At 47.6% G+C, this 26,638-nt stretch overlaps 2 protein-coding genes across 2 annotated transcripts in view; one reads left to right on the top strand and one right to left on the bottom strand.

The window, feature by feature from the left end:
* LOC311225929 (immunoglobulin superfamily member 3-like) overlaps positions 1-21,456 on the bottom strand; it is a gene marked incomplete at its 3' end in the record, with an annotated part of 113,092 nt that extends 91,636 nt beyond the window's left edge. Inside the window, exons 1-3 of the mRNA XM_084311320.1 lie at positions 21,367-21,456; positions 1,393-1,767; positions 530-946 (exon numbers count right to left, since the gene is read on the bottom strand). Coding sequence (XP_084167446.1) covers positions 530-946; positions 1,393-1,767; positions 21,367-21,454 — 880 coding nt within the window. The 5' untranslated portion in view covers positions 21,455-21,456. The remainder of the gene's footprint in view (positions 1-529; positions 947-1,392; positions 1,768-21,366) is intronic.
* Positions 21,457-25,976: 4,520 nt separating this feature from the next.
* Positions 25,977-26,638, top strand: part of LOC311225927 (alsin-like) — a 165,651-nt gene continuing 164,989 nt past the window's right edge. The window contains exons 1-2 of the mRNA XM_084311318.1: positions 25,977-26,098; positions 26,483-26,606. Coding sequence (XP_084167444.1) covers positions 26,593-26,606 — 14 coding nt within the window. The 5' untranslated portion in view covers positions 25,977-26,098; positions 26,483-26,592. The remainder of the gene's footprint in view (positions 26,099-26,482; positions 26,607-26,638) is intronic.

The following is a 26,638-nucleotide window of genomic DNA, read 5'->3' as shown; positions in this document are numbered from 1 at the left end:
ATACTCTTTTGGATTGTATTATTTTCTTTGTAAAATGTTTTTCGGAGAAGTTATCCAGTATGCTAATACAACCCTAAGTGGGAGTGTTAAAGTTAGAGGTTCTATGTAGGATGGTTAGTAACTGTCTAACTGCATATATAACTGTTTCCACTAGAGTGCGCTCTAGGCGGAGCCACTCATGATACCACCAGGTGGCGAGTATAAAAAGATATGTCTCCTCCCCCTCTACCTCTTTCTCCACCAGCCTCTCAGTGAGAGGAGAACTCATGTGCTGCTGCTCATACCATGTGAATGAATAAACCACGCCAAAGGCTAAAGATAGAAACCATGCCTCTTGACCACATTATTGTCGCCCCATAGCCAGATTCTGTCAACAGTGTTTTATTGATATTTGTTTTATTTTAAGTTATTGATTATTCTTGTTTGATTTGTATGTGTTTGTATCCAGACCCCAGGAAGAATAGTCGCTGCTGAGGCAGTGACTTGGGGATCTGAAATTAAGAAATAAAGAAATAAAGATGCTCCTAACCTTTAGCTCTGACGGTCAGGTTGGTCACCTCCATCTCATTGTGAGCTATGGCGTACCAGGAGCGGTCTGGGTCTTGGATCCACTCCTGGGCCCGGCAGTAGATCCTGCCCCGGTCCGACTGCTCCAGCTGGGTCATCTTCAGCTTGTAGGTGGTCTCGCCCACCTTCTCCATCCCAATAGATCCGGCCTGGTAGCGCCTCTCAAACCCGTGGCCCGGACTCAGCGTCAAATCCCTGTCCAGAGAAATAATGAGGCGAGCGGGGTCTTCCCTGTCTCCGTGGAGATACCAGGCGACGGACAGGTGGGTGTGCTGGACGGTGTTGCTGGAGGCGTGGCATTTCAGAGTGAGGGCGTCGCCTTCCTCTTGGCTCAGAGAAGCGGGGCCAGGGGAGGAGACGGTGAGGAAGTTGTCAATCACTATGACGGCACAGTGGAGGAAGACAAGATGCAGAAAATCATACAGCCTTTTCATAAGGCACTTATATACAGGGCTAAATGCATTCTAGAACCTTTTCATTAGGCACTTATATCCAGGGCTAAATGCATTCTAGAACCTTTTCATTCCTGGTATTTTACAGTGTAAGCCTATATAGCTAGAAAGTTTTGTACCTCATTGCCTCATTACAAATTTTTACTCACTGTACTTAGATTGTACTTAGGCTGTACTTTAGATTGTATATTGTATATTCCTCTTTTACTTACTTTTTTACTGTATGAAGCACACTCTCAGGGGCTCATACAGAACCAAGCATTTCACCGTAAAGTACATGTATTTTTATTGTGACAACTCATAAAAAAAACTTGAAACTTGACTCGCTTCAGAGCCACAGATAACGATAAAGTACTATTCAAACACACATTACCATTCACTCTTGTGTTCACACTGTAGGTCCCACTCCAAGTGTAATGTGGGTTTATTACAGTGCAGTCGTACACCCCATCATCCTCCTCCTCCAGCCTCAGGATGCTGAAGAGAACCGAGGTAGGCGACACGTGCTCCACGGTGATTTCCTTGTTCCTCACGCGAGCGCTATACATGGCAAAGGTAAAGTCAGGCCCACTGGTGCTAATGATGTTGAGCTCAATCGTGGATCTCTGAGGCTTGGTCACGCGGAATTCAAAGTCTTGCTTGGCGTTGGGGTCCGAGAAGCCGCTGACACTGCAGGTGATGACGAGGGGGTAGCCCTTCACACGGTACAGAGGTCCAGACTGTATCTCCGTCATAACACTGGCCTCACCTGAATGTGGCACAGAGAAAATTCCAGGTTATTGAGGAGTTAGTCAACATATGTAGTCAACAATTGGTGTGATCAGAGTAAACACGTTGTTTGGGATCGTAAGCGGCCTCTTTGAAAATAGGACTCAGACAACCTGTTTTACCATGCAAACCCACTGAAATTAGAAAATGTATTAATTCAAAGAAATGATAATAATAATGTGGCTGGCTCTGCGCTGGCATGGCTGACATCCTTACAGTAGGCCTACTGTAATTTCACACACACTGCATACATGTTAGCAGTGGTGGAGGAAGGACACAGTTCCTTTACATAAGTAAAAGTAGAAATACCCACATACGGTGGTGTACCGGTTAACACTGTCGCCTCACAGCTAGAAGGTCCTGGGTTCGATTCCCGTTTGGGGAATAATGTAGGTTGCCAAGTACCCAGGTGGGGTATCTCCCAGGCGTTTCTGTGTATAATATGCATGTTCTCCACGTGCTCGCAAGGGTAGCAGAATATGCAGAACAGATAGCTAACGCTGTCGCATCCCTGATGAAGACGGACAGAAGCACTTGGATTGGTCGCCAGGCACGGCCCACGCCACAGCCCATGTCTGCTCCCGGCTGCTCGTGGGGGGATGGACGACGGGATGGGTCAAGTGCAGAGAGACATTTCATCGGCATGTGTGTGTTCCTGTGGGTCGAACATTCAGAAAAAATATAACGCACATCCTCCGTTTGTTGGTGCTGAGCCAAACTGTAAAAACAGTAGTACATAAGAACAAAGCGGGGCTCGCAACTCACTTGTAGTTCCAGGTGATTTTAATAAACAAAACAGGCAGTAGATGCAACGTTTCGACCTTACCGGTCTTCCCAGTGGTGCGTTATTGAAATCATCTGGGGTTGCACGCACCTAATGGCGCCACGTGCACGCGCGCTCCTGGCGTGTGCGCGCGCTCCCGCGAATGCGCATTTAATGTCCCCTCGCTTGAGCACAAACTCAAGACAGTGCCTAATTGCCTCTACGAATGGAATGTAACACATGTCATTCACAACAAGTTAGGTGTGAATGTATCTGAGAACGTATTTAACACACCTGACGACCGGCGCTATTGATATGCAAATAGCGAGTACTTAGTACAGAGTGCAACCCCGTCCCATGAAGAACGCATGCCTGGGTCTTCCTCAAGCATACATACAACACAAAATGACATATTTTTTATACAGGAAGTGAAAAATCAGCCCCACCTGGTGATCGGGGGTGGTCCCAAAACTTGCATGGTTGATACATTTACATGATTAAGACATAATTTACAGATAGGCAACAGGCAGTAGCAGTAGTGTATAAGGTACAAATCCTAGCCAATGAAAACAAAAACAGAAACGAAAAAACAAAATATATTGACTGTCTCCCTCTATAGGTTACATTTATAAATAAGGTCTAATGTCAAAATCTTCATTGAGTCCTGTTGGTGCCATAGTTTTAAGATAATGGATCCACCATACTTCTCTCCTCAGTAGGAGATTTAGGCGAGTCAATATATGGTTTAACCCCAAAAAAATGTATACAAAAGGTTTTTCAATGGATTCTGGTAGTATTGGGCGTGCTAAATAACATACTAAAAGTCGACCAAAATCGACCGCTCCGAAAGCCGTCATTTCCAAGATGGCGTCCCAGATGGCGCCGGGGCGATTAAAATGGCTATATCTCAAATTAGGAAAATGGTGCAAAGGATTTCTCAACTGATTCTGGTACCTCTGGGCATGCTCACTAACATACAAAAAATCTAGGAAAATACACCTTCCAGAAAGGCTTCATTTTCAAGATGGCGTCCAAAATTGCGGCTGGCCAAGCTTAAAATGGCTATATATATGTCAATGTAGCAGTCTGGAAAATATGGTATATTATTCAGAACTGCTGACTGTGTTTATATCCCTTTTTGTACACAAAGACATTCTAACTAGTGTCATTGATTCACACGAACAATGACACAAACGCCCCGTCCAAAGAGCATGTGAATACGGATCATAAATGACAGTATTGATTCATATTTTACAGTGCGTCCCCCTTGTGACTGGCAGGCGGGACCAGCAGGGGGCAGTAGCAGGCAGAGAGTGGCGGAGAGAGCTGAGAGATGATAAAGGGAGGAGCCGAGCGGAAGTCGCTCTCTTCTCGGCAGTGAACTTGACCACGAGAAGTCACGTCTAACGGGGGAGCTCTAGACAGCCCCGTTGCTGACGTTTATGCCGGAGTGCCCCGTGGAACAGTGACGGGTGATAGGAAGTACTGGCTAGTGGATACGATATCCTAGCAGTACCAGTGTTATGATATTATGAACATTAAGTGCGGAGTCGGGCACTAAGAGTCGAGTTATACCTAGTTACAGTGAGCGGTATAGGTAGCGTGCGGCTAAGGATCACAGTAGCATTGCTCGTGTTATACCTAGTTACAGTGACGGTATAGTCTGCGTGCCAGAGACGTACGGGACATCCAAGCAGTCTGCCCGGGCGTCAACAGCTGTCTGCACCGGAGAGCAGCAGCACACCTGCTCCAGGCTGCCTGCAGGACACGGGGAGTTCTTTACCACCAGCAGAGTTCGCCCAGCACCAGCTCAGCCAGCACTGCCTCTCTGCTATAGCTCCGCCTGCTAGCACCTGCGGCGCGAGTGTTCGACGCCATCTTGCCACCAGGACGGTGGTGGAGCGGCGCGGCCGCCATTTTGGTAGAGTAAACATTAGGGCTTCGGCGCCCAGGATCCTATCGTACATTACACAGTGTGTCGCAGCCTACGGGCGAAGCTGGTGTTTGCTAACCACAGTGCATAGGGGTACCCCATAAACATTACATGCCGGCATTAGCATAGGGCTTTTGTTTTGGTAATTGTGGGCCCACACTTTTGGTTTTATTTCCTTTTCTTTGAGCGTGATACAATGTGTGTGTAATATTACTTTCCCATCTATTTAACCCTTCCCCTCTTGGGGGTAAACGTAACGCTGCCATATAAGTAAAGCCTAAGAAGAGGTATTATTATTGGTACTAGCCCAGACGTGGGTAAGGAGTCAAGTATATTGAAGTCTACAATATCTGGGTCTATTAACTTTGGGTCTGCAATACCTGAGTCTATACTGTGTGGGTGTACAATATAAGTGTTTGCAAGGTATTGAATTACAACTTGAGTAATAGTAGAACTACCTTCCGTGGACCCATTGCTATTAAATAGTTGTAGATGACCAGTCTTTAAATAACAGTAAAGGATGTAGATGGGAGTCTTGTGTGTGTGTCTTTCATTATTTCTAACCCTAACCCTAACCCTTTGCTACGGGTAATATATGTAATCGTAACCCCTTGCTATTCTACCTTTTCCATTTCCATTGTAAGGGTTCTGGTCGTCTCACATAAGGGAGGGTACTGCTTGCGGGGGGAACCCAGTTATTTCTCTACCATCCGGTCAGTAGGTGTGGGAGGGAAAAGGGGCAACTGTGGAGGGTGAGGGTGTGTTGGGGAGTACTGCGGACTACTCCAGAGAGAGGGAGGAAGACCAGAGTACCGGACCAGGTTTGTAAACCCTGGGCCTCATTCACCCCCACTACCAGCCTCCAGTTGACGCTCCGGACCCCAAAGACGGAGGTGCAGCTGGCCAGGGTGCTACTGTGTCTCGCTACCTATTGACCGCACCCCACAGTTCCCACGAAGCAGGGATAATCCACCCTGCTACATTTGGCGTCACGAACAGGATCAACATCCTACTCCACTCCCTTGTAAGTGACGACCCAGAGACCTGAAATGTCGGACGACGACCCCCTGAAGCTGGGGGCCAAAGCCGGGCCGTCCCAGGTGAAGCAAGGAGGGGACTCGCCGCCCCCGCTCAAAGTGGAAGGGAGGGAAGCCGAGACGGTGCTGACCTTGACCGCCGAAGTGGAGTTCCTAAAGGGTCAACTCCAAGGCCAGGCGGAAGCCCTAGACCACCAACACGAACAACTGGAGCAGGCCAGGCACCGAGAGTCGCTTGCCTTGGCCCAAGCCATGATCCAACAGCTTCCTCCAGCGCCCCTCCCGGTGGTGTACGTCCAACGAGAGCGGAAGTGCAGCGAATTTGGAGGGGGGAAAGAGAGAGGAGAGCCGCTGGTGGACGACTGGATCCGAGACATGAAGGTGCATTTTCGGAGCAGCAGAGTGCCCGGTGACGAACAGGCGGAGTTCGTACAGCAGCATCTAAAGGGCGCGGCTAAACGGACAGTGCGCTTCGTGCTAGAAGGGACCGCCCCGGAGCCGGACGCCGTGTTCCGGGTGCTGCAGGAGACGTACGGAGACAAGACCTCGGTCAGTGAACGCCTGAGAGAGTTCCTCGACCGCCGACAAGGAGATGGCGAGACCGTGAGGGAGTTTGCGTATGATCTACAGGAACAGATGCGTCGCATACAGGGCCGGGAACCCCAACGAGTCGCGGATCCTGCCGCCCGGCTGCAGGAGCAGTTTGTGGTAGGCCTGAAGGATGGGATGCTGCGACGGGAGATGAAGAAGTCCATAAAAGAGAACGGAGAGCAGACGTTTCTCGAATTGATGATGGCGGCGATAGACTGGTCGGAGGAGGAGATGGTCCTGCCCCCCAATAGGGGTGGCGCCCAGGCCCTGGTCCACGCCGCAGCCGCAGAAGGACGAGAGGCCCCGATGAGCGGAGACGCAATACAGGGAGCTTTTAAGCGGCTCTTCGCAGGGCAAGAGCGGCTGGACGCACGTCAGGAGCAACTCTTCCAGGCCGTCCAACAGACGCGGGACGCGACCCAGAGAGGCGGCCCCGGACGGCGACGCAGAGACGACGCGCCCGCCGCTAAGCGGGAACTGCCCCGCCGGGACGAAGAGGGCAGGTTGATTTGCTATGCCTGCAATCAGCCGGGCCACATCAGCAGGGAGTGCCCCCGCCACGCCAGCGAGCCCCACCCAGCCCCTGGCCCCACCCCCGAAGTTCCGGGCTCGTCAGGGGACCGACCCGGATCCCGAAGGGCAGTCAACGGCGTCGTAACCGGAGTCGCCGACTCGGCCGCAGGGGGCACTAAGACGCAAGACATGGGGGAATGTCTCACCTTAGACGTCCAGATTGACGGGGTCGAGACCTGCTGCCTCTTCGACACCGGCGCCGAAGTCACCACCATGACCGAAAGCCACTTCCGCAGACACTTCCCGCGGTCGCGGTTGACCCCCTCCAACTGGATCACTCTCTTCGCCGCCAACGGGTTGGAGATCCCAGTGGTGGGGTGTCTCTACGCCGAAGTGAAGTGCCTGGATATGACATTTCCGGGGAAATGCATATTCATACTAAAAGACGATCCAGGCCGAGTGGCCACAGGAGACGCTATCCCGGGACTTCTGGGCATGAACGTGCTCGGCGGGGTAGATGGCCTGTTCAAGGGGATCAAGGGGATGCGGCCGGCGAGCCGAAGACGTGTCGACGCGGGGAGCGTCGCCATCCGCCGTGTGGTCGCCGCCATGGCCCAGGAAGCCCGAGAGTGTATCGCCCCGGGAAGGATGGGGTACGTCAAAGTGGCCGGCAGGGAACCAGTGGTCATTCCCCCGCACAGCGAAGTGGTCGTCCCAGGCCGTTGTGAGACGACAGCGGGGATGCGGCGTCCCGTGATGATAGAGCACACGCCGAGGGCCAACCTGCCTCCCGGACTATTGGTGGCGAACGTGGTGGCATACGCCCGACAGGGGAGAGTGCCTGTGCGGGTGTTGAACCCGACCAACGTCGAGATGGTGCTCCGACCCCGGGCCAGGTTGGCAGAGATCCACTGCCCCCGTCAGGTACGGCCTAAGGAGAGAGTGACCGTGGAGGAAGTGGAAGGAGGCGTCCGAGTGACGGCGATTCAGACTCGGGACCGCCCGCCAGAGGCGGAGCCGGACGGGAAGACCCGCGGGCTCGCCGTGGACGTACAGGCGAACCTGCAGGATCTCACACCGGCCCAAGTGAGTCGGCTGAATCAAGTATTGGAGAAACACAAGGCGGTGTTCTCCGTTGACGACGGGGACTATGGTTACACAACCACGGTCACACACTACGTTCCCACTGGTGACGCACACCCGGTCAAGCAACGGCACCGCCGAATACCGCCCCACGTGTTCCAAGAAGTAAAGAGACACGTGCAAGATCTGGTGGACCTGGGTGTCCTGGTAGAGAGCTGCAGTCCGTGGGCGTCACCAGCCGTGATCGTCATAAAGAAAGACGGCTCCGTGCGGTTCTGCTGCGATTACCGCCGCCTAAATAACGTGACACACCGGGATGCCTACCCCCTACCTCGTATCGAGGAGTCCCTAGACGCCTTGGGGCAGGCCAAGATCTTCTCCTCGCTCGATCTCACCGCCGGCTACTTCCAGGTGGCGGTGAAAGAGGAAGACCAAGAGAAGACGGCTGTCACGACGCCCTTCGGCCTCTACCAGTGGACTCGTATGCCCTTCGGACTGTGTAACGCACCAGCGACGTTCCAGCGGTTGATGACCGCCGTGCTGGGGGACCTGGCCTTCGACGTCCTACTCGTCTACCTAGACGACGTCTTGGTGTTCGCCAGCGACTTCGAGAGCCACTGTCAGAAGCTGGACCTGGTGTTTGGACGGCTTCGGGAGCATGGACTCAAACTCAAGCCCCGGAAGTGCTTCCTTCTGAAGACCGAAGTCAAGTTCCTGGGACACGTCGTCTCCGCGGCCGGCATACAGGTCGACACCGACAAAGTGAAGGCGTTGGAGGACTGGCCGGCGCCACGCTCAGCGAAGGAAGTGAGGCAGGTGATCGGGTTCCTGTCCTATTATCGGCGGTTCGTGCCCCACTTCGCCCAGGTGGCCCAGCCACTGCACGCCCTGATGGGGAAAGAAAAAAAGGGGTTCGCCAAGGGCCGGCCCGAGGCCTTCAAGTGGACGCCGCAGTGTCAGACGGCCTTCGATCATCTGCGGCAGTGCCTCTTGACACCCCCGGTGCTGGCCTACCCCGACCTCCAGCTCCCCTTCATAGTGACCACCGACGGGAGTTACTTGGGACTGGGAGCGGTACTCAGTCAGGAACAGGAGGGCGTGGAGCGAGTCATCGCCTTTGCGAGCCGAGGCCTGCGTGGGTCCGAAAGGAATGACCAAAATTATAGTGCGTTCAAGCTGGAACTCCTCGCCCTGAAGTGGGCGGTCACCGAGAAGTTCAGAGACCTCCTGATGTACGCCCAGTTCACCGTGATCACCGACCACAACCCGTTGAGACACCTTGGCACGGCCAACCTGGGAGCAGTGGAGCAGCGGTGGAACGCTCAGCTCGCGGAGTATGACTTCGTGGTGCACTACAAACCTGGTCGACTCAACCAGAACGCAGACGCTCTGTCTCGCATGCCGATGCGATCAGAACCTGAAGTGGAAGACACTGAGAAAGACTTCCTAATGATAGCCGCGGCTGGCACCCACACCCGTCAGGGTCTCCAGGAACGGGCCGCTCCATTGTCCGTCCCCGCCCCAGTCGCCCGCGAGGGCTACGTCATGGTCCCAGCGGAGGAAGTGCGGGCCCTGCTGTGCCCTGGGAGACCGACAGAGACGCGGGAGGTCTCGAGTGTCGGCGCACGACGGATAGCGGCACAGAAGGGGAACAGCGGATATGACTGGGCGGAAATGCGACAGCTCCAGGCGGACGATCCCGAGTTGGGTCCGGTGTGGCGGGCGGTGGCACAGGGGGTCCCCCCCACTAAAGTACAGCTGAAGGAAGGAGACCCGAAACTCCGCAAGTTATACGGGCAGTGGGAACGATTCCGTCTGCATCAGCAAGTGCTGTTTCGGCGCGTAAGCGATCCCCGGGATGGAGAGGAGGTTCTCCAGCTGGTGGTGCCCACAGCCCTGCGAAGGAGGATCTACGAGACCCAGCACGAAGACGCGGGACACTACGGGGGACAAGGGACGGTGGTCCTGATGAGGCGAGGTTACTACTGGATCGGAATGGCAGAAGAGGTGAAGCAATGGGTGAAGCAATGCAAGCGATGTGCATTAGCCCGCGACGTGTTCCCTAAAGCCCAGGCACAGATGACCTGCACTAACGTGACGGCACCCATGGAGGTCCTGGCCATGGACTTCACCGTGTTGGAGAGGTCGGTGGGTGGCTATGAGAACGTACTGGTGCTGACCGATATGTTCACCAGATTCACTATTGCCGTACCGACCAAAGACCAGACTGCGAAGACCACCGCCGCTGCCATCATCAAGTACTGGTTTGTGTACTACGGTTGCCCTGCCCGACTCCATGCCGATCAAGGGCGAAATTTCGAGTCGAGCGTCATCAAGGAGCTCTGCCGACTGTATGGGATTTCGAAGAGCCGCACCACGCCCTACCATCCCCAGGGGAATGGGCAGTGCGAGAGGTTTAATCGGACAATGCACGACATGCTGCGTTAGGGAGGGGGTAGGCACCCCGAACCTCTAGCGCACAACAGGCGGCGGTGGGACTGCAAAGTCCCGAGGGCACGTTAAAATATGTCGTATAGTGCTGGGGAGAGACTGAAGGGCCCCCGTGTCTGATGAGGTATGAATCAACATACCACCGTGGTACCGTCTAGTCGGCGTGTGTGTCGCACACGCAAGTGTGGGGGCAACACGTGGTACGTGGATGACAGTCCACACCTAGCAGAGACGTGCACGGCGCACCTCTGTGAACAGGCAAGGCGGGTGAAAACGGTCAAAGTTTCCATACCCAAAGCAAAGTGGGGTGGGGATCAGACCGTCGGTTCTTACCTGGGTGGCCAACAACCACTACAGGGTCTAGGATCGCTATCGACTGGGTCACCTGCCGGTCGGATCGCATAGGGCAGTAAGACCATGGTGATGGCCGCCGCGTTCGGCTCAATGTACAGTCAGGCCACTATAAGCTGAAACCGAATGAGTTAGTAAGCGAGTAGTGTTTCTGTGATCGGTGTTTTTGAAAAGAAAATGCCGGGAAGCAGAAAGCTAAGGCTTGTCCGTCCAGAGGAGTCTGGATGGTAAAGCCTAGGGGTGGAAAGGGACCTAGCCTGGAACTGCGCCCTGGTGAGGGAAGTTCAAAGGGTCTAAGCGAGTCTGCCCGCAGAGAAGAAGCGGGACTGGAAGGAGCACCTACCCGAGTTGGTACTTACGTACAACTGCCACGAGCACTCCTCCACTGGATACTCTCCCTTCTACCTGCTCTTCGGGAGGGACGCTAGGATGCCCCGAGATGTCCTAGGGGGCAGAGACGTCATTGAGGAGGGGGCGGCAGACCTAGATGAGTGGGTGCAGAGTCACCACGAGCGACTAAAGGCCGCCGCGGAGGCCGCTGAGGCCACGGCGAAGCAGGCATCCCATCGACGCAAGAGAATTTACGACAGGAAGAGCAGAGGTGCACTCCTGCGGGCCGGAGACCGGGTCCTGATACGCGACCACCGAATCCGGGGCCGTAATAAGATACAAGACAAGTGGGAGCCTACGTCATATGTGGTGGTTAAGCAGAGCCACGAAGGGACGCCCGTGTTCACGGTCAGGCCCGAAGCAGGGGGTCCAGAAAGGACCGTGCATCGAGACCAGCTCAAGACCTGTCCCTTCCCGGCTTCTGACCCGGAAGTGCGGGGGAGGGCCCCTCGACAGATCCCGGTGGCACCGCGGAGCTCGTCCGAATCAGACATCGGAGGTGCTTTCGGGCACCGGCGGGAACCGCATCCTAGGGCGTGTAACCACCCCGGTCCCCTGCGGGACGCCCCTGAGGAGGCCGTAAGCGCCGAGTCAGAGGTGGAGTCGACCCCTTCAGGAGAGGAGGGGGAAGGCGGCGGAGACGGAGTCGAAGAGGAGGCCGCGGGCGGTCCATCGATGGCCCCGGAGGGTGAGGCCGTGGTCCAGGACCCGCCGACAGACACTGAGGAATCCGACACGGAATCGGAGGCGGGGGAGGTGGAACCCCCCAGAGTGGAGGCCGCTCGGCCCCAGAGGAGCACCAGAGGTCGGCTACCCGCTCGGTATCGCCAGGACTACGTGCTCAAGAGCGTGTTCGCGGAACAGTGTGTCCAACTCCTGAGGGAGTGTGTAAAACTGTTGGCATAATGTGTAATTGTCAACCGATGTGTGAAACTGTTGGTCTCAGGACCGTTTTCATGCATGCGTTTGTTTTTGTTGTTTTGTTGTTAACTTGCAGAGGACTTAGCAAGTTCAAAGTGGGGGGAAATGTAGCAGTCTGGAAAATATGGTATATTATTCAGAACTGCTGACTGTGTTTATATCCCTTTTTGTACACAAAGACATTCTAACTAGTGTCATTGATTCACACGAACAATGACACAAACGCCCCGTCCAAAGAGCATGTGAATACGGATCATAAATGACAGTATTGATTCATATTTTACAGTGCGTCCCCCTTGTGACTGGCAGGCGGGACCAGCAGGGGGCAGTAGCAGGCAGAGAGTGGCGGAGAGAGCTGAGAGATGATAAAGGGAGGAGCCGAGCGGAAGTCGCTCTCTTCTCGGCAGTGAACTTGACCACGAGAAGTCACGTCTAACGGGGGAGCTCTAGACAGCCCCGTTGCTGACGTTTATGCCGGAGTGCCCCGTGGAACAGTGACGGGTGATAGGAAGTACTGGCTAGTGGATACGATATCCTAGCAGTACCAGTGTTATGATATTATGAACATTAAGTGCGGAGTCGGGCACTAAGAGTCGAGTTATACCTAGTTACAGTGAGCGGTATAGGTAGCGTGCGGCTAAGGATCACAGTAGCATTGCTCGTGTTATACCTAGTTACAGTGACGGTATAGTCTGCGTGCCAGAGACGTACGGGACATCCAAGCAGTCTGCCCGGGCGTCAACAGCTGTCTGCACCGGAGAGCAGCAGCACACCTGCTCCAGGCTGCCTGCAGGACACGGGGAGTTCTTTACCACCAGCAGAGTTCGCCCAGCACCAGCTCAGCCAGCACTGCCTCTCTGCTATAGCTCCGCCTGCTAGCACCTGCGGCGCGAGTGTTCGACGCCATCTTGCCACCAGGACGGTGGTGGAGCAGCGCGGCCGCCATTTTGGTAGAGTAAACATTAGGGCTTCGGCGCCCAGGATCCTATCGTACATTACACAGTGTGTCGCAGCCTACGGGCGAAGCTGGTGTTTGCTAACCACAGTGCATAGGGGTACCCCATAAACATTACATGCCGGCATTAGCATAGGGCTTTTGTTTTGGTAATTGTGGGCCCACACTTTTGGTTTTATTTCCTTTTCTTTGAGCGTGATACAATGTGTGTGTAATATTACTTTCCCATCTATTTAACCCTTCCCCTCTTGGGGGTAAACGTAACGCTGCCATATAAGTAAAGCCTAAGAAGAGGTATTATTATTGGTACTAGCCCAGACGTGGGTAAGGAGTCAAGTATATTGAAGTCTACAATATCTGGGTCTATTAACTTTGGGTCTGCAATACCTGAGTCTATACTGTGTGGGTGTACAATATAAGTGTTTGCAAGGTATTGAATTACAACTTGAGTAATAGTAGAACTACCTTCCGTGGACCCATTGCTATTAAATAGTTGTAGATGACCAGTCTTTAAATAACAGTAAAGGATGTAGATGGGAGTCTTGTGTGTGTGTCTTTCATTATTTCTAACCCTAACCCTAACCCTTTGCTACGGGTAATATATGTAATCGTAACCCCTTGCTATTCTACCTTTTCCATTTCCATTGTAAGGGTTCTGGTCGTCTCACATAAGGGAGGGTACTGCTTGCGGGGGGAACCCAGTTATTTCTCTACCATCCGGTCAGTAGGTGTGGGAGGGAAAAGGGGCAACTGTGGAGGGTGAGGGTGTGTTGGGGAGTACTGCGGACTACTCCAGAGAGAGGGAGGAAGACCAGAGTACCGGACCAGGTTTGTAAACCCTGGGCCTCATTCACCCCCACTACCAGCCTCCAGTTGACGCTCCGGACCCCAAAGACGGAGGTGCAGCTGGCCAGGGTGCTACTGTGTCTCGCTACCTATTGACCGCACCCCACAGTTCCCACGAAGCAGGGATAATCCACCCTGCTACATCAATATAAAAATTATATAAATGATTTTGTCATTTGATTCTGGTACCCCAAGTACCCCTAGACATACTTAGGAACATACTAAAGTTTTAGGGAAATACACCTTCCGAAGAGGCTTAATTTTCAAAATGGTGTCCAAAATGACGACTGGGAGCTTAGAATGCCTGTATCTCAAATGGGAAAACATTTCTAAAGGATTTATAAACTGATTCTGGCACCTCTATACATTAATAACGAGCAAAATATCTAGCTAAATATATCTGCTAGGAATGCATCATTTGCATCATCAAATTGTCTGTAGCCTGTAGCTTATTTTGGCTAAAATTAAAATTGGTTATTATATTCAACCTAGAAAGCTGGCTTTGGTGTTGAACACAAAATAAATGACCCACTTATTGTGGTATTTAGGCCTACTCATCATCATCTTCAGGATCCTCTGGGAGAAACTTGTTATGTGGATTGTCACATTCATGAAGTTGACATGGTCCACAGACAGTAGTACAAGGTAGTCCATATTTTCTGCATGAGCAGCGAAGTGTCTTGCAGGCAGTGGTACAGTTACAATGAATGACCTTCAAGAGACTGTCTGGAGCAGCATTCATTGTTGACATGAGTGGGACAAATCTATTGTCCTGCAGGTTCCAGCCCTAGTCTAGAGCATCTATACCATCATCTGTTCCCATCCAGACCATGACCTGGTAGTATGCTCTACGACAGTGGAATTTGGTAGCAGATTCAGTTGGTGGTAGACGTTCAGGCGTTACCGTTGATGAAGCTGAGACAACCTTCTTGCTGAAAATGTTATATCTCATTTTTGCAAGCGAATCTGTGCACTTTCCACCAAAAAAGACAGCCATTGCTTGGCACCCAAGGTCATCGATCACATCTGTTGTCTGGTTTGGTACAGTGAATGCATTGGCACAAGCCTGAAGGACAGGATCCCCTTTTACAAGTTTTTGGAATGCTGTATTTTTGCCAACTCCGAAGATCCGGGAAGTTGTGTCACAGCCAGTCACAGCATGGATGAACAGCAACTGAGAACACACATCCTGTCCGAGTACTTCTTTCAAATGGTTTATGGCGTACACTTTAAAACTGCCATCAGCTTTCGACTTGTCTGATCTGAAATAAAGGCCCTTGCTATCTCTCTGTGCATAGTAAAGAAGTAAGACGAGGAGATCAGTATCTTCTCCAATCAGCATTGTGGTGTGAAGAAGAGATGATCCCACTGCGGCCCTTACTATGTCTACATCAGCATCTCCAAGTGAATTGACCACAGTGCAATCCCGTTCTTTCAGTTCATCACTTATCATGTGGATCAGTTTCTGTTTATTCAGATCTCTTGACAGGAACTCCTCCTTCTTACCTGAGAACTCTGTCTCAGCAGTGAAGTTGACAATGGGATGAATATTGTTTCCTCTTCTTTGATGTGTGTTGTCTTTAATGGATGGCCCATCCTCATAGCCATCAAACACAATGGTTGTAGCTGAGCCATAATGTTGGATGGTGAAGTCTGCATATGACTGTGCAATTTTACCATAGCTTTGTCCGTGCTTCCATTGTATTCGGTGAAGGAGTGAACCACCATCAAGAACATAATGCTCCGTTTCTGGTACAGAATCTAGGATTGCATCACTTGCATGATCACAGATCGCGTGCGCTAGTTGTGGTTTATCAGCTTTGCGGAAGACGTTTCCGGCTTCAAAGAGGGCAGGAGGGAAAGGACTGAGTTCGTAACGCATAACCTCCTCCAATGACAGCTCTCCAGTTTGGGAGACAATAAGGAAACGTTGAAAAAGAAGTGCAGAATCAATGATTCGATCAGGAGCAACCTTGATAGATGATTTTTGTCCAAGGGTTATGGCTTTATCCTTTCTACTAAATGAAAATGTGAATGCCGGCTGTCCGTTCATTTTGTGCATGATGTTGCGTCCAACAGAGTCATAATCATGCACGTTCACTCCATCCTCAGCGACAACACCTGTAACAACATTCCTTAAAGAAGAGTCTGGAGAGAAAGGTGAACATATAGCAAGTTTTTAAGTGATCTTCTCCAGGTCAGCAGCATCCCTTTTCATCCTTGCCTCTGTTGAATCCTTGTGCTGTTCTGATGTTGTGTATGTCTGGTTTGAGAACTCCTGCATTGCGGTGTTATACTCTGATGTTATGCCCTTTGACATTGTCCAAAGGGATCTCTGATTGTCGGTCATTCCACTTCCATGTGTCATCCCTCCTGTAGTCTTCAATGACCTCATCAATGTTGTTTCGATTACAAGATCTGAGCTGAGGCCTGCCCATGATTGGCTGCTGCGACGGATAACATGAAAACCCTTTTCAAATTGTCTGAAGACATCTGGGTGGTTGATGTGAAGCTGACTCATCTCTTGGACATAAAAGTGTGCCGATTTCAAGTAATTGTAATGCCCAGCCGCAGCGAATATCGGCATGCATTCAGAAACAGCGCGTAGGTGCAAAAGCCAGGAACCTGTGCGATCTGCTGTTATCAGTGACCTAGCAACTTCTAACATGTGTTGGTAATTTAGCCACAACTGACTAGTTTTGGATCTAGCACACAGTTCCATCTTCCTTTTTCCCAGCCCTTCATTTATTGTAATGAGGGTCTCTGATGTGAACACTGTTTCCAATGGCATTTCACCCTTAACTATTGAGGTATACATTGCTTCAGACTGTTCAACCATTGCTGCAAATTCATGACTATCATCTACCATTTCTGATATTATCAAGCGGTTAAGACATTTGTCAACCAGAAGATGGCCACGGAATGCTCTCTGAACTGATTTGCCTGTCATCATATGGGCTACTGAGTTCTCCCCATAGACTACCCCTAGAATGTCCTTAAGTCCTGTACCGTCCATCAGTGTACCAATTGCTCCTAGCAAATTCATAAATGTGTGAAATCCTCCTAGGAGCAGGACAAAGGACTTGAGGTGACTGCACTGTGGTGAATCTAGGATTATCTCTGCTGCTTTCCAATATAGGGGTTGGTCAAATGTAACTACTGGGGCAAGGTGGTGTTTGGATGCCAGACCACAAATGAACTCCAGTGTTGACAGAATGCATGTTTTGTCTCCGGAGTACATGTCTATCATTGGTAAGTATCTCACTGAAGACTGCCCTGGATGTTCATCTCCCTTATGAATAATGTGCATCATCCCCTGCCAACCAGGTGCAGGCTGTTTGAAATTGAACGATAACTCCCAAAGCAGATCAACCATCTTGTTACATTCTGCGAGTCTTGGAAGTTCTTTAAATGTGGTGTCTCTGCAAAAGTGTTTGGCAAAGTGATAATCTATTATCACAACTTTTGACCTCTGCACAAGATTCAGTTCATTAATTCTGAACCTCGGAATCCTTTGGTCTGTCTTCTGTCCTGGTGTCAAGGCAGCTATCATGCCCATCCCATGAAATGTCCCTTTCCCATCAATTGTTAGAATATTATGATCTACATTGTCTACAGCAAATAAGACGGTCGTGTTCAACACATCAATATCCTTACCAAGCATGTTTGGTGCAGTACAATTTGCAGCATTCATTTCAAACCTCTGCAGTTCAGAATAGGAAGAGCAGAATCCCATCTTATTCAGCATATCTACAATGAACCGAGACCGGTTTAAGTGGTGCATTTGCACTGCTAGGCCAATTTGCAAAGGGGCAAGGACAGCTCGTGGTCGGACTGCCTGTATGATTGCGTGGCCAATACTAGCAATTTTCTGCTCTGTCTCTTTACCGACAAACAAAGCTTTTAACACAATGTGGAGTGATTGTGGAATATAATCAAGGGCATTCTGTAGTTTTAGTGTCTCTGTAGTCGGGTACTCATTAACAGGTGGAACATTAGTCATTATGTCACTTTTTATGAGTTTTGCAGCTGTTTCAAGTAAGTGTCTCTTCTCAGACTCTTCATCACTGTTTTGTTTTGTGTTGTTATAGTAGGATCTGAGTATGTCTGATGTTTTCTCTCTTATTGTAACAATACAATACAAGCCATCTCCTTCTGCAATAAATATGCAATTTGCATATCGTTGCATCAGCAATGTTTTTAGGTATTGATTACTATATGGGATGGAATCGGCCTTAGACAAATACTCTTGCATTTTACACCTAAGTGCAGAAACGGTCAGCTGTCCTATATCATTCGTTTTCAAAGTAAGCACACATTTTTGAGAAGGCTTGTTCTTGGTCCTCATTCTTTGGCCTTCCAGACTTTCTCCGCTTTGGATTACAATCAGGCTGAAATTCCATGGGAACATCACGGTCACACCGGAAATGTGTGCTACAAGCATTATGATACACACAGTCTGCAGCATGTATCACTATTATAGTATTCAATTCTACCTTTGACTTTGAATGACCACTCATCATTTCGTTTATCACAGCTTTGCAATATAGACTTTGCAAAGTTGTCTGTTTTCACGTAACTGTAGTCGGCACGTCCTTCATGAACATTTGTGCCGCAGAAAAGGCAATCAGTTTGGCTATTGAATAGAGCTTCAGACTGCCTAGTACTAGTCCTTTTATTAGTGGTACTTGATTCACCGCTCTGTTTCCTCTGTAAATGTAAATCAATATCTCGGCTATGTATGTACATTTTGCGGCATTCTGAATGTACTTTCATGCCAGCAGTCACATGAACAGTGTCACCTCTTTTAACACTAGCTTTATTGATCCCATCAGCACCTTTCTGACGAATCTCAACAAAATCACTTCCATCTTCCAATTTACAAATGGGACAGATCTGGGCACTGAATTCACTCATCACTTTAGAAATCAGATAATGGTCAGAAAAGAAGGATTCAACTATGCTAGCTTGAGAGCTGGAGAGTGCAAACACCTCTGGCAAAGACTAGGATGAAACTGGTGCTTAAATAACACTGCCAGGCCAGACACGCCCAGGCATGCCCAAACACAGGACTAGGTCAGAAAAGAAAGAAAGAAACTGATTCAGAAAAAGAAGGCTTCAACTATGGTAGTTTGGGAGCTGGAGAGTGCAAACACCTCTAACTATAACAACTATAATGGTCAAAAAGAAGGCTTCAACTATGCTAGCTTGAGAGCTGAGAGTGCAAACACCTCTGTCAAAGACTAGAATGAAACTGGGGCTTAAATAACACTGCCAGGTCAGACACGCCCAGGCATGCCCAAACACAGGACTAGGTCAGAAAAGAAAGAAAGAAACTGATTCAGAAAAAGAAGGCTTCAACGATGGTAGTTTGGGAGCTGGAGAGTGCAAACACCTCTAACTATAACAACTATAATGGTCAAAAAGAAGGCTTCAACTATGCTAGCTTGAGAGCTGGAGAGTGCAAACACCTTTTTTAGTAAGCTATTTGTATTTGTATAGTCATTTTAAGCTCCTGGGCGCCAGTTTGGACGCCATCTTGAAAATGATGCCTTTCCGGAAGGTGTATTTTCCTAGATTTTTAGTTTCACAAGCATGTCTAGAGGTACCAGAATCAAGTGAAAAATCATAGTTATATATTTTTTTCTATTGAGATATATAGCCATTTTAAGCTTGGTCTGCCGCCATTTTGGACGCCATCTTGAAAATTAAGCCTTTCTGGAAGGTGTATTTTCCTAGATTTTTAGTATGTCAGTGAACATGCCCAGAGGTACCAGAATCAGTTGAGAAATCCTTTGCACCATATTCTCAATTTGAGATATAGCCATTTTAATATCTCCACCGCCATCTGGGACGCCATCTTGGAAATGGCGGCTTTCGGGGGGGGGTCGATTTTGGTCGACTTTTAGTAGGTTATTTAGCATGCCCAATACTATCGGAATCACACTTTTTTAGATGACCTGCCAGATGGCAACAGACGTTGTGGTTTGTGTGCTCAATGCCACTTTACAGAAAAATGCACTGTTTTCTATCACCCAACAACTGGGAAAGAGATAAAAATAAGAGGCAAAATAACATGTACAACTACCAATGTAATCTATATGCTTAAGTGCCCATGTGGTAAGGCATATGACGGTAAGACAACATGTGCTTTAAAAACACGTATTGCCGAACACAGGAGTACGATACGGAATGAGGATGAAGAAAACCCAGTGGCTTTACATTTTAAAAAGGCACACCACAATGTCTCATCACTAAGATACTTTGGAATAGAGAGAGTGCATCTTCCAAGACGAGGGGGAGATATAGATAATCTCCTACTGAGGAGAGAAGTATGGTGGATCCATTATCTTAAAAATATGGCACCAACAGGACTCAATGAAGATTTTGACATTAGACCTTATTTATAAATGTAACCTATAGAGGGAGACAGTCAATATATTTTGTTTTTTCATTTCTGTTTTTGTTTTCAGTGGCTAGAATTTGTACCTTATACACTACTGCTACTGCCTGTTGCCTATCTATAAAGTATGTCTTAATCATGTAAATGTATCAACCATGCAAGTTTTGGGACCACCCCCGATCACCAGGTGGGGCTGATTTTTCACTTCCTGTATAAAAAATATGTCATTTTGTGTTGTATGTATGCTTGAGGAAGACCGGTAAGGTCGAAAAGTTGCATCTACTGCCTGTTTTGTTTATTAAAATCACCTGGAACTACAAGTGAGTTGCGAGCCCCGCTTTGTTCTTATGTTCCTGTGGGTCGCCCATCTCGCATGTGTTCTCTACTTCCTCAAAATCTGAGGAACTGATCCTGTGAACCTATCATGGTCGACATTGGCCAGCTGGCCACATTGTCATCCAGGAAGGTACTATGATGAAACATAAATCTAGTGACCTACACGCAAAAACTATGTATGTATTCCAGTCCTTGGGAGTGTCCAAACCTTGATCCATTGACTTCTAAAGGTTGTGTTAAAGTGGTATGTGGTCCAGTTATGCTGCTCTGATTACATCCTCATAAAGTTGGCAGACTTCAAATGTGCAAATATAGCATCTTCATCCATTTTTGTCACGTTTTCTATGCAGAATATTCTTCTTCTAGTACCTAGTAACTTTGGAGTAAAATAACATTTCCTTTGAAAAGTAGTGTAGTAAAAGTACAAGGTTCTCTAAAAGAAAAATGCTCAAGTAAAGTACCTCACTATTGTACTTTACTGGATGCAGTATTGTTTTCCAGTATGGATGTATTATTGGAAATGGAACCCCTAACCCAAGTAGTATAGGCTAAAGATGTTTGTCTAGTATGAGGGTGTTTCACTGCAGCCAAAACAAAATAATCCAAAACCTTCCAAAACTCTTACTGAACAACAACAACAACAACAACAACAACAACAACAACAACAACAACAACAACAACAACAACAACAACAACAACAACAACAACAAGAGCAACAACATGCTGATACAGACCAGTATTTAGCCCCAACCATGTTCTAAATAGCAGTTACCAATGTATGCAATCCTTTGTTACTTCTTCCATTATGCTGCTGAATCCGTAATAGAGTGTATATGCTATGCACGATGACTAGTGCAATAACCTTCTGCAATATATGTATTGATTCTGGCGTTGTGCTGCCTTGGTGTACTACTGCCTTCTACCCAGTGAGCAACCCAGGGCCACACATAACCACAAACATTACATTACATTAGTATAATCCACTCTGACACTAATGCTCTCTTACCTTGATGGAGGAGAGACTGAGCCAGACAGAACAGGAGACCAGTCCTCCAAAAGGTCCGCAGGGAATGCAGCATTCTGAACCCCTGCATGGTTCCCTAAAACACGTACAATTCTAACTAGAACATGCAGGCCAACTGAGCTCAGGCACTGTTAAGTTCTGTCCGTCTGGCACCTTATCTGTCTGTCTGTCTGCATGTGAATGAGAAGTGGCACCTCATTGAGAGGAAGTTGAGAAGATGTGTGGTTTCGTATTGGGTCATTTTGATTTGATTTGATTTTTATTTGTCTCGAACATAGAAACATAAAACAAGTTTAAAAAACAAAAAAGGTAAATAGTCAGACTATTTCCATACAATAAGTGTTCGAGAAGGAACAGGGGGAAGTAAAACAACGTATCAAACCCTGCCCCTTCCTTACAATATTTGACATTATAATTTAATACAAATAAAAATAATATAACAAATAATAAAAAATAAAATAAAAGTACAGTTTTTTATATATCCAAATATCCAAATGAGAAAAAATAATAGACAGTCACATTACTGCTCAAGCTCCTCTCTCTTATATGTGTCATAAGTGCTTGTTTATAGCTACCTTTAAATGTATTGATATTTTTGCTTAATTTTATACTCGCATCCAGACCATTCCAGAGTAATACCCCACAAACTGCAATGCACATACTTTTAAGAGTTGTACGTACCGTAAGTTGCTTTAAACCTACAGTAATGTCCCTATAAAATTATAAACACTCTCTCTAGCCATGACATTTTTTTGAATGTTGCTTGGTAATTTGTTTTTTATTGCCAGAAACATAATTTGTGCAGATTTTAATTTGATTAAGTCCATGCATTTTAATGTTTGACTCCTTACAAACAGACTATTTAACTATTTTGCTTACTGGGTCATCTTCTCATACAGTCAAAACATGCACTAAAAGGCAAACAAGGTTGTGACTGCTGATAGGTATCTAATCTATCAGAGCATTTAGTGGATTTTTGTGTGTGTAGTGCTGTATTGTGTTGTGACTGAGTGCGTGTATATCTACAGTACCACAGGATTTTATTAATCTGTTGTGCTATGTTTGTGTGTGTTTGTCTGTGTGTGTTTGTGTGTGTATTATATATGTAACATTACGGCAGAGAGAGGGATGCTCCAGTGAAACTGTTCCTCTTCTATTCCAGATAAATACATTCATTAACACTTTAATCGCCAAAAACGCTGGGACACGTCTTTCCCCGCCATGCTTATTCTGCCAAAGACGCTGGACCACGTCTTTGATATCAATATTTCAAAAATCTGTGATCGAAATCATATTTCTCCCCCGGAGACCAGAGATCTACTGTTGAGCCCCTCTCAACTCTCCAACATTTTAAGAGCGTCATCTGGTGGCCGATCGGCGGATCGCCCAAACAGGAAGTGATGCGCCGGATGTGGTGCTCTCCCATATTTCGTCCGGGCACTCGCTATCGTTAGCGGGACTCCATCTTGATACACTGGACATCGATCGGTTGCAAATAACTCGATAAACAACCTGATTTGGACGTATATACTATTATACAACCTGGAAATGGATCGCATATTTGTACATCCCATAATAGGAACATTTCTGTTCCACGCTCATCGCCCAATGGCGCGAGGAAGCTACGGTGAGTTTCAACATTATTTTTCAATGTGTTCGATACTAACTGCTCTAATGATCATATCACCCACACTAGATGAATCATATAACGTTGGCCACGGAATTATAAACGACCCCCCCCCCATCCGGTCATCATCAGATCATACGTAGTAACTTCTAGAAGCACGTCCATTTGAAATTTTTTATCTCGCGCAGATTCCTATCAAACTGTATTTCATCATCAATATAATGCATTTGGAGCTATAAATCAAGTTCTGGAGAAAGCTGCAGAAAACGATAAAAACATACTTATACTTTAGACCGTATTTTAGTATGAATATGTGAATGAAAAAGTATAACGTTGCTACACCCTGAACAATAGATATAGGACGTTGAATGGGCCATAGTAATGTCAATTTAGCAATACAATTTAAAAAGTTATAGCCGTGCAAAGAAGGGGAACTTCTCCATATTAAATAGGGCTGGCGGAGGATGGTAAATTATGAATTTAAGCATGGCGATCAAAGTGTTAACTGTCAACACCTGTCAAGTCTCACAGGCTTGTCTCCTCAGACTGATAAGCATGTCACATAAATGTGGCAATAGCTCCACTTAGTGGCTAAAAACATAGTAATTGGGTAAATGTACAGTATATCTACAGTATGACAGGGTAGTGTTAGATCCCACCTCCTGGAAGGTTAAATAATCTTTAGGGAGTGGATAAAGGCTATGGGTTAAGGTTTTAAGGGTTAGGTTTACAAATACATTCTTAGGTCAAAATTAGGGTTTGCAGATTGGCCCACGAGTGACGACCTAACTTCCAGACCACAACCAACATCCTTCCAGGCGACGGGATCTAGACACCGCCATGACACAAGATGAGACGTTTGCACCAATTTCTATTCTAGATGAGTGTTAAGATAATGACTGCAGCTTATCTTTGCGTTGCATTTGGAGAAAAGGAATCGATGAGAGACTACTACTACTGCTACTTCAAGGTGCAGCTGAGAGGATGAGAGAGAGAGAGCTGAGCAGGTAGACACCCCTTTTATAGGCTCAGTACGTGGAACAGATGTGTGCCTCTACCTTTAGTTAGAGCGCCCCATAGTGTTACAACAACATTACTGCACTTATGATATATACAGAGAACACATTGATATATATATATATATATATATATATATATATATATATATATATATATATATATATATATATATATATATATATATATAGCACATAATAGCACAACTGAGGACATTTTACCTTTACTCTTAACATCCCCCCTTGAATTCAGGTTGTTGTATTGACAGAAATCAAGCATAGTAAAATGCATATATCTTCACACATTTTGAACTCCAAAAATGATTCCTGCAAACTTCTTCAGTTTAAATTTTGTTACAGGTTTTGTCATAATATCAGCTGTCATCTCTTCAGTAGGACAATACATCAGAGTTACTTTTCCTTCGTTCACAGTTGACCTTATAAAAGGATATTTTATGTCTATGTGCTTACACCTCTGTCTGCTTATGTAACGGACGTTCTGCCCGTGAATCTTTGCTTGCGTTGTGTTCTGTGTGTGAGGCTTAGGGATGAGTCGGCACACGTGGACACTGTCCAATCATTTATTGGTGAATCTGCAATGGAGACCACCTGGATAGAACAAATGGCGAATACACAAAAGGAAACAGCGTCACATGTGTGCTCTCAATAACGTCTCCACGTTGAGTTGTCGTTGCAAACTCCATAAACAATATATTGCACAATAACCACATAGACTCCTCAGCCCGCCGTATCCTCAGCCCGCTGGAGACGTGGTTCTGCAGGTGGAAGCATCTCCTCTCTGGTAAACAAGAATACCCTGAAGACTCTGGCAGGAGCACTCATTCAAGGGTACTATGACTATGCGTGCACCTCATGGTACCAAAGCACCTCAAAGGTGTTAAAAACAAAATTACAAACATCACAAAACAAACTGGTCAGACTACTACTTGACCTGAACCCCAGAACCCACCTCACCCCTGCCCACTTTGCCAACCTAGGATGGCTTAGAGTAGACGACAGAGTACAGCAACTTGCAATGGGCCTGGTCTACAAGATACACTATACGACCGGGGTGCCCATGTACATGTCAAAATACTTCCCAAAGGTCAGTGAATACCACAACCACACACCAGAGCTCAACAAATCATGTTAAACCCAGATTCGGCTCAAACAAGGGACTAAACACGTTTCGCAATTATGCCACAACAATGTGGAACGCCCTACCCAAAGCTGTAAAGGAATGTGAATCCCTGCCCACATTCAAAACCGCTCTTAAAGAGCACCTACGGGAGGCTGCAATTCGAAACTGGCCACCGTAAATGCCCAAAACCCCCACCACCTCCTAATAGACAGTCTCCTCCCCACCGCATGTATATATTCCCTCCCGCCGTATGTATATTTCCCTCCCACCCACCCACCCACCCCCTCCTAATGTACAGTCCCCTCCCCATCATATGTATATACTCTGTCAGGATCTAGGGGTAACAGTACTGTATATTTGAATACCGTTATGTCACAAATGTATCAGTACTAAATACCTATATGTCCCTATGCCATAAATGTCATGTATGTTGTGCATGTCATAAATGTCTATATGAATTGAAAATGGGGGACCCTGATGGAAACAAGACAAACGTCTTTCTCAGGTCTGCATCCCCTTAACAATTGTATGTATTGAGCCGTACTGTATTGTACCCATTCTGCAATCTGTTAAATAAAGTTTTCATTCATTCATTCATTCCTTTAACCAGTGTAGAAACAGGCGTCGGCCAATCAGAGAGCGTCTCCGAGAAATGCGGCTAGGAAAGAAAATAACGCGGCGCAGCCGTCACTTTCGTCCCTCTAGGGCTTCCGTCTGAGGGCTTGTCCCACAACAAACAGAAAGTTACTAATCTCCCTCTCTCCTCCCCCCTATCTCTCTCGCTCCCCTCACACCCGGGCATTGATTAGGAATGTAAATAGCAGATACAGTATAGCCACTGGGACTGCCTTGACAGTGGAGGATTCGATCTGGCTTGGTTTGATCTGGCTTGGTTTCCTGGGATTCTTCGGAATGGAAAAATCAAAGTTGGTAAGGATAACTTGTTGACTTCACTTTGACGCGACACCACACCACAGGGAGCTGCCTGCTAGTAGCGAAGTGATCCGAACCAGTGTAATATCTGTGTAATAAGGTATCGCGACAGTTTGAGACAATGGCTAAAGTCTTCCAATCACTAAAGTCATAACAATAGTGTTTTGTCGTGACACGTTTGTTATTCAGGGTGTTCTCGGTTTATATATTTAGTCACATGTGCCCAGCAGCCGCACCCCTAGGTCACATATCTACTCTATTGCTTCACAAAGTTGTTATACATGTCTTATTTATGCTTCTTTAAAATTGTATCGTGCTTTCTATGTATGATTTATCATGTTTAAAACATTTTTGTACATGTATTATTTATCATGCTTTCAGAGTGTCGATATCAACCTGACTTTGTTTGAGGGAATGGATCACAGCGGCTCAGCATCGATGACGTCACAATCACCATAATCTTTTAGAATGGTGGAGAGGCTACTACAGTGATGGACAGAAAGAGGTACACTGTTTTGAATTGATTGATTGATTGAA

This window comes from Notolepis coatsorum (genome assembly GCF_963971535.1).
Source record: "Notolepis coatsorum genome assembly, chromosome: 3".
Classification (NCBI taxonomy): domain Eukaryota; kingdom Metazoa; phylum Chordata; class Actinopteri; order Aulopiformes; family Paralepididae; genus Notolepis; species Notolepis coatsorum.
This window is presented reverse-complemented; position numbering and strand designations above follow the sequence as displayed.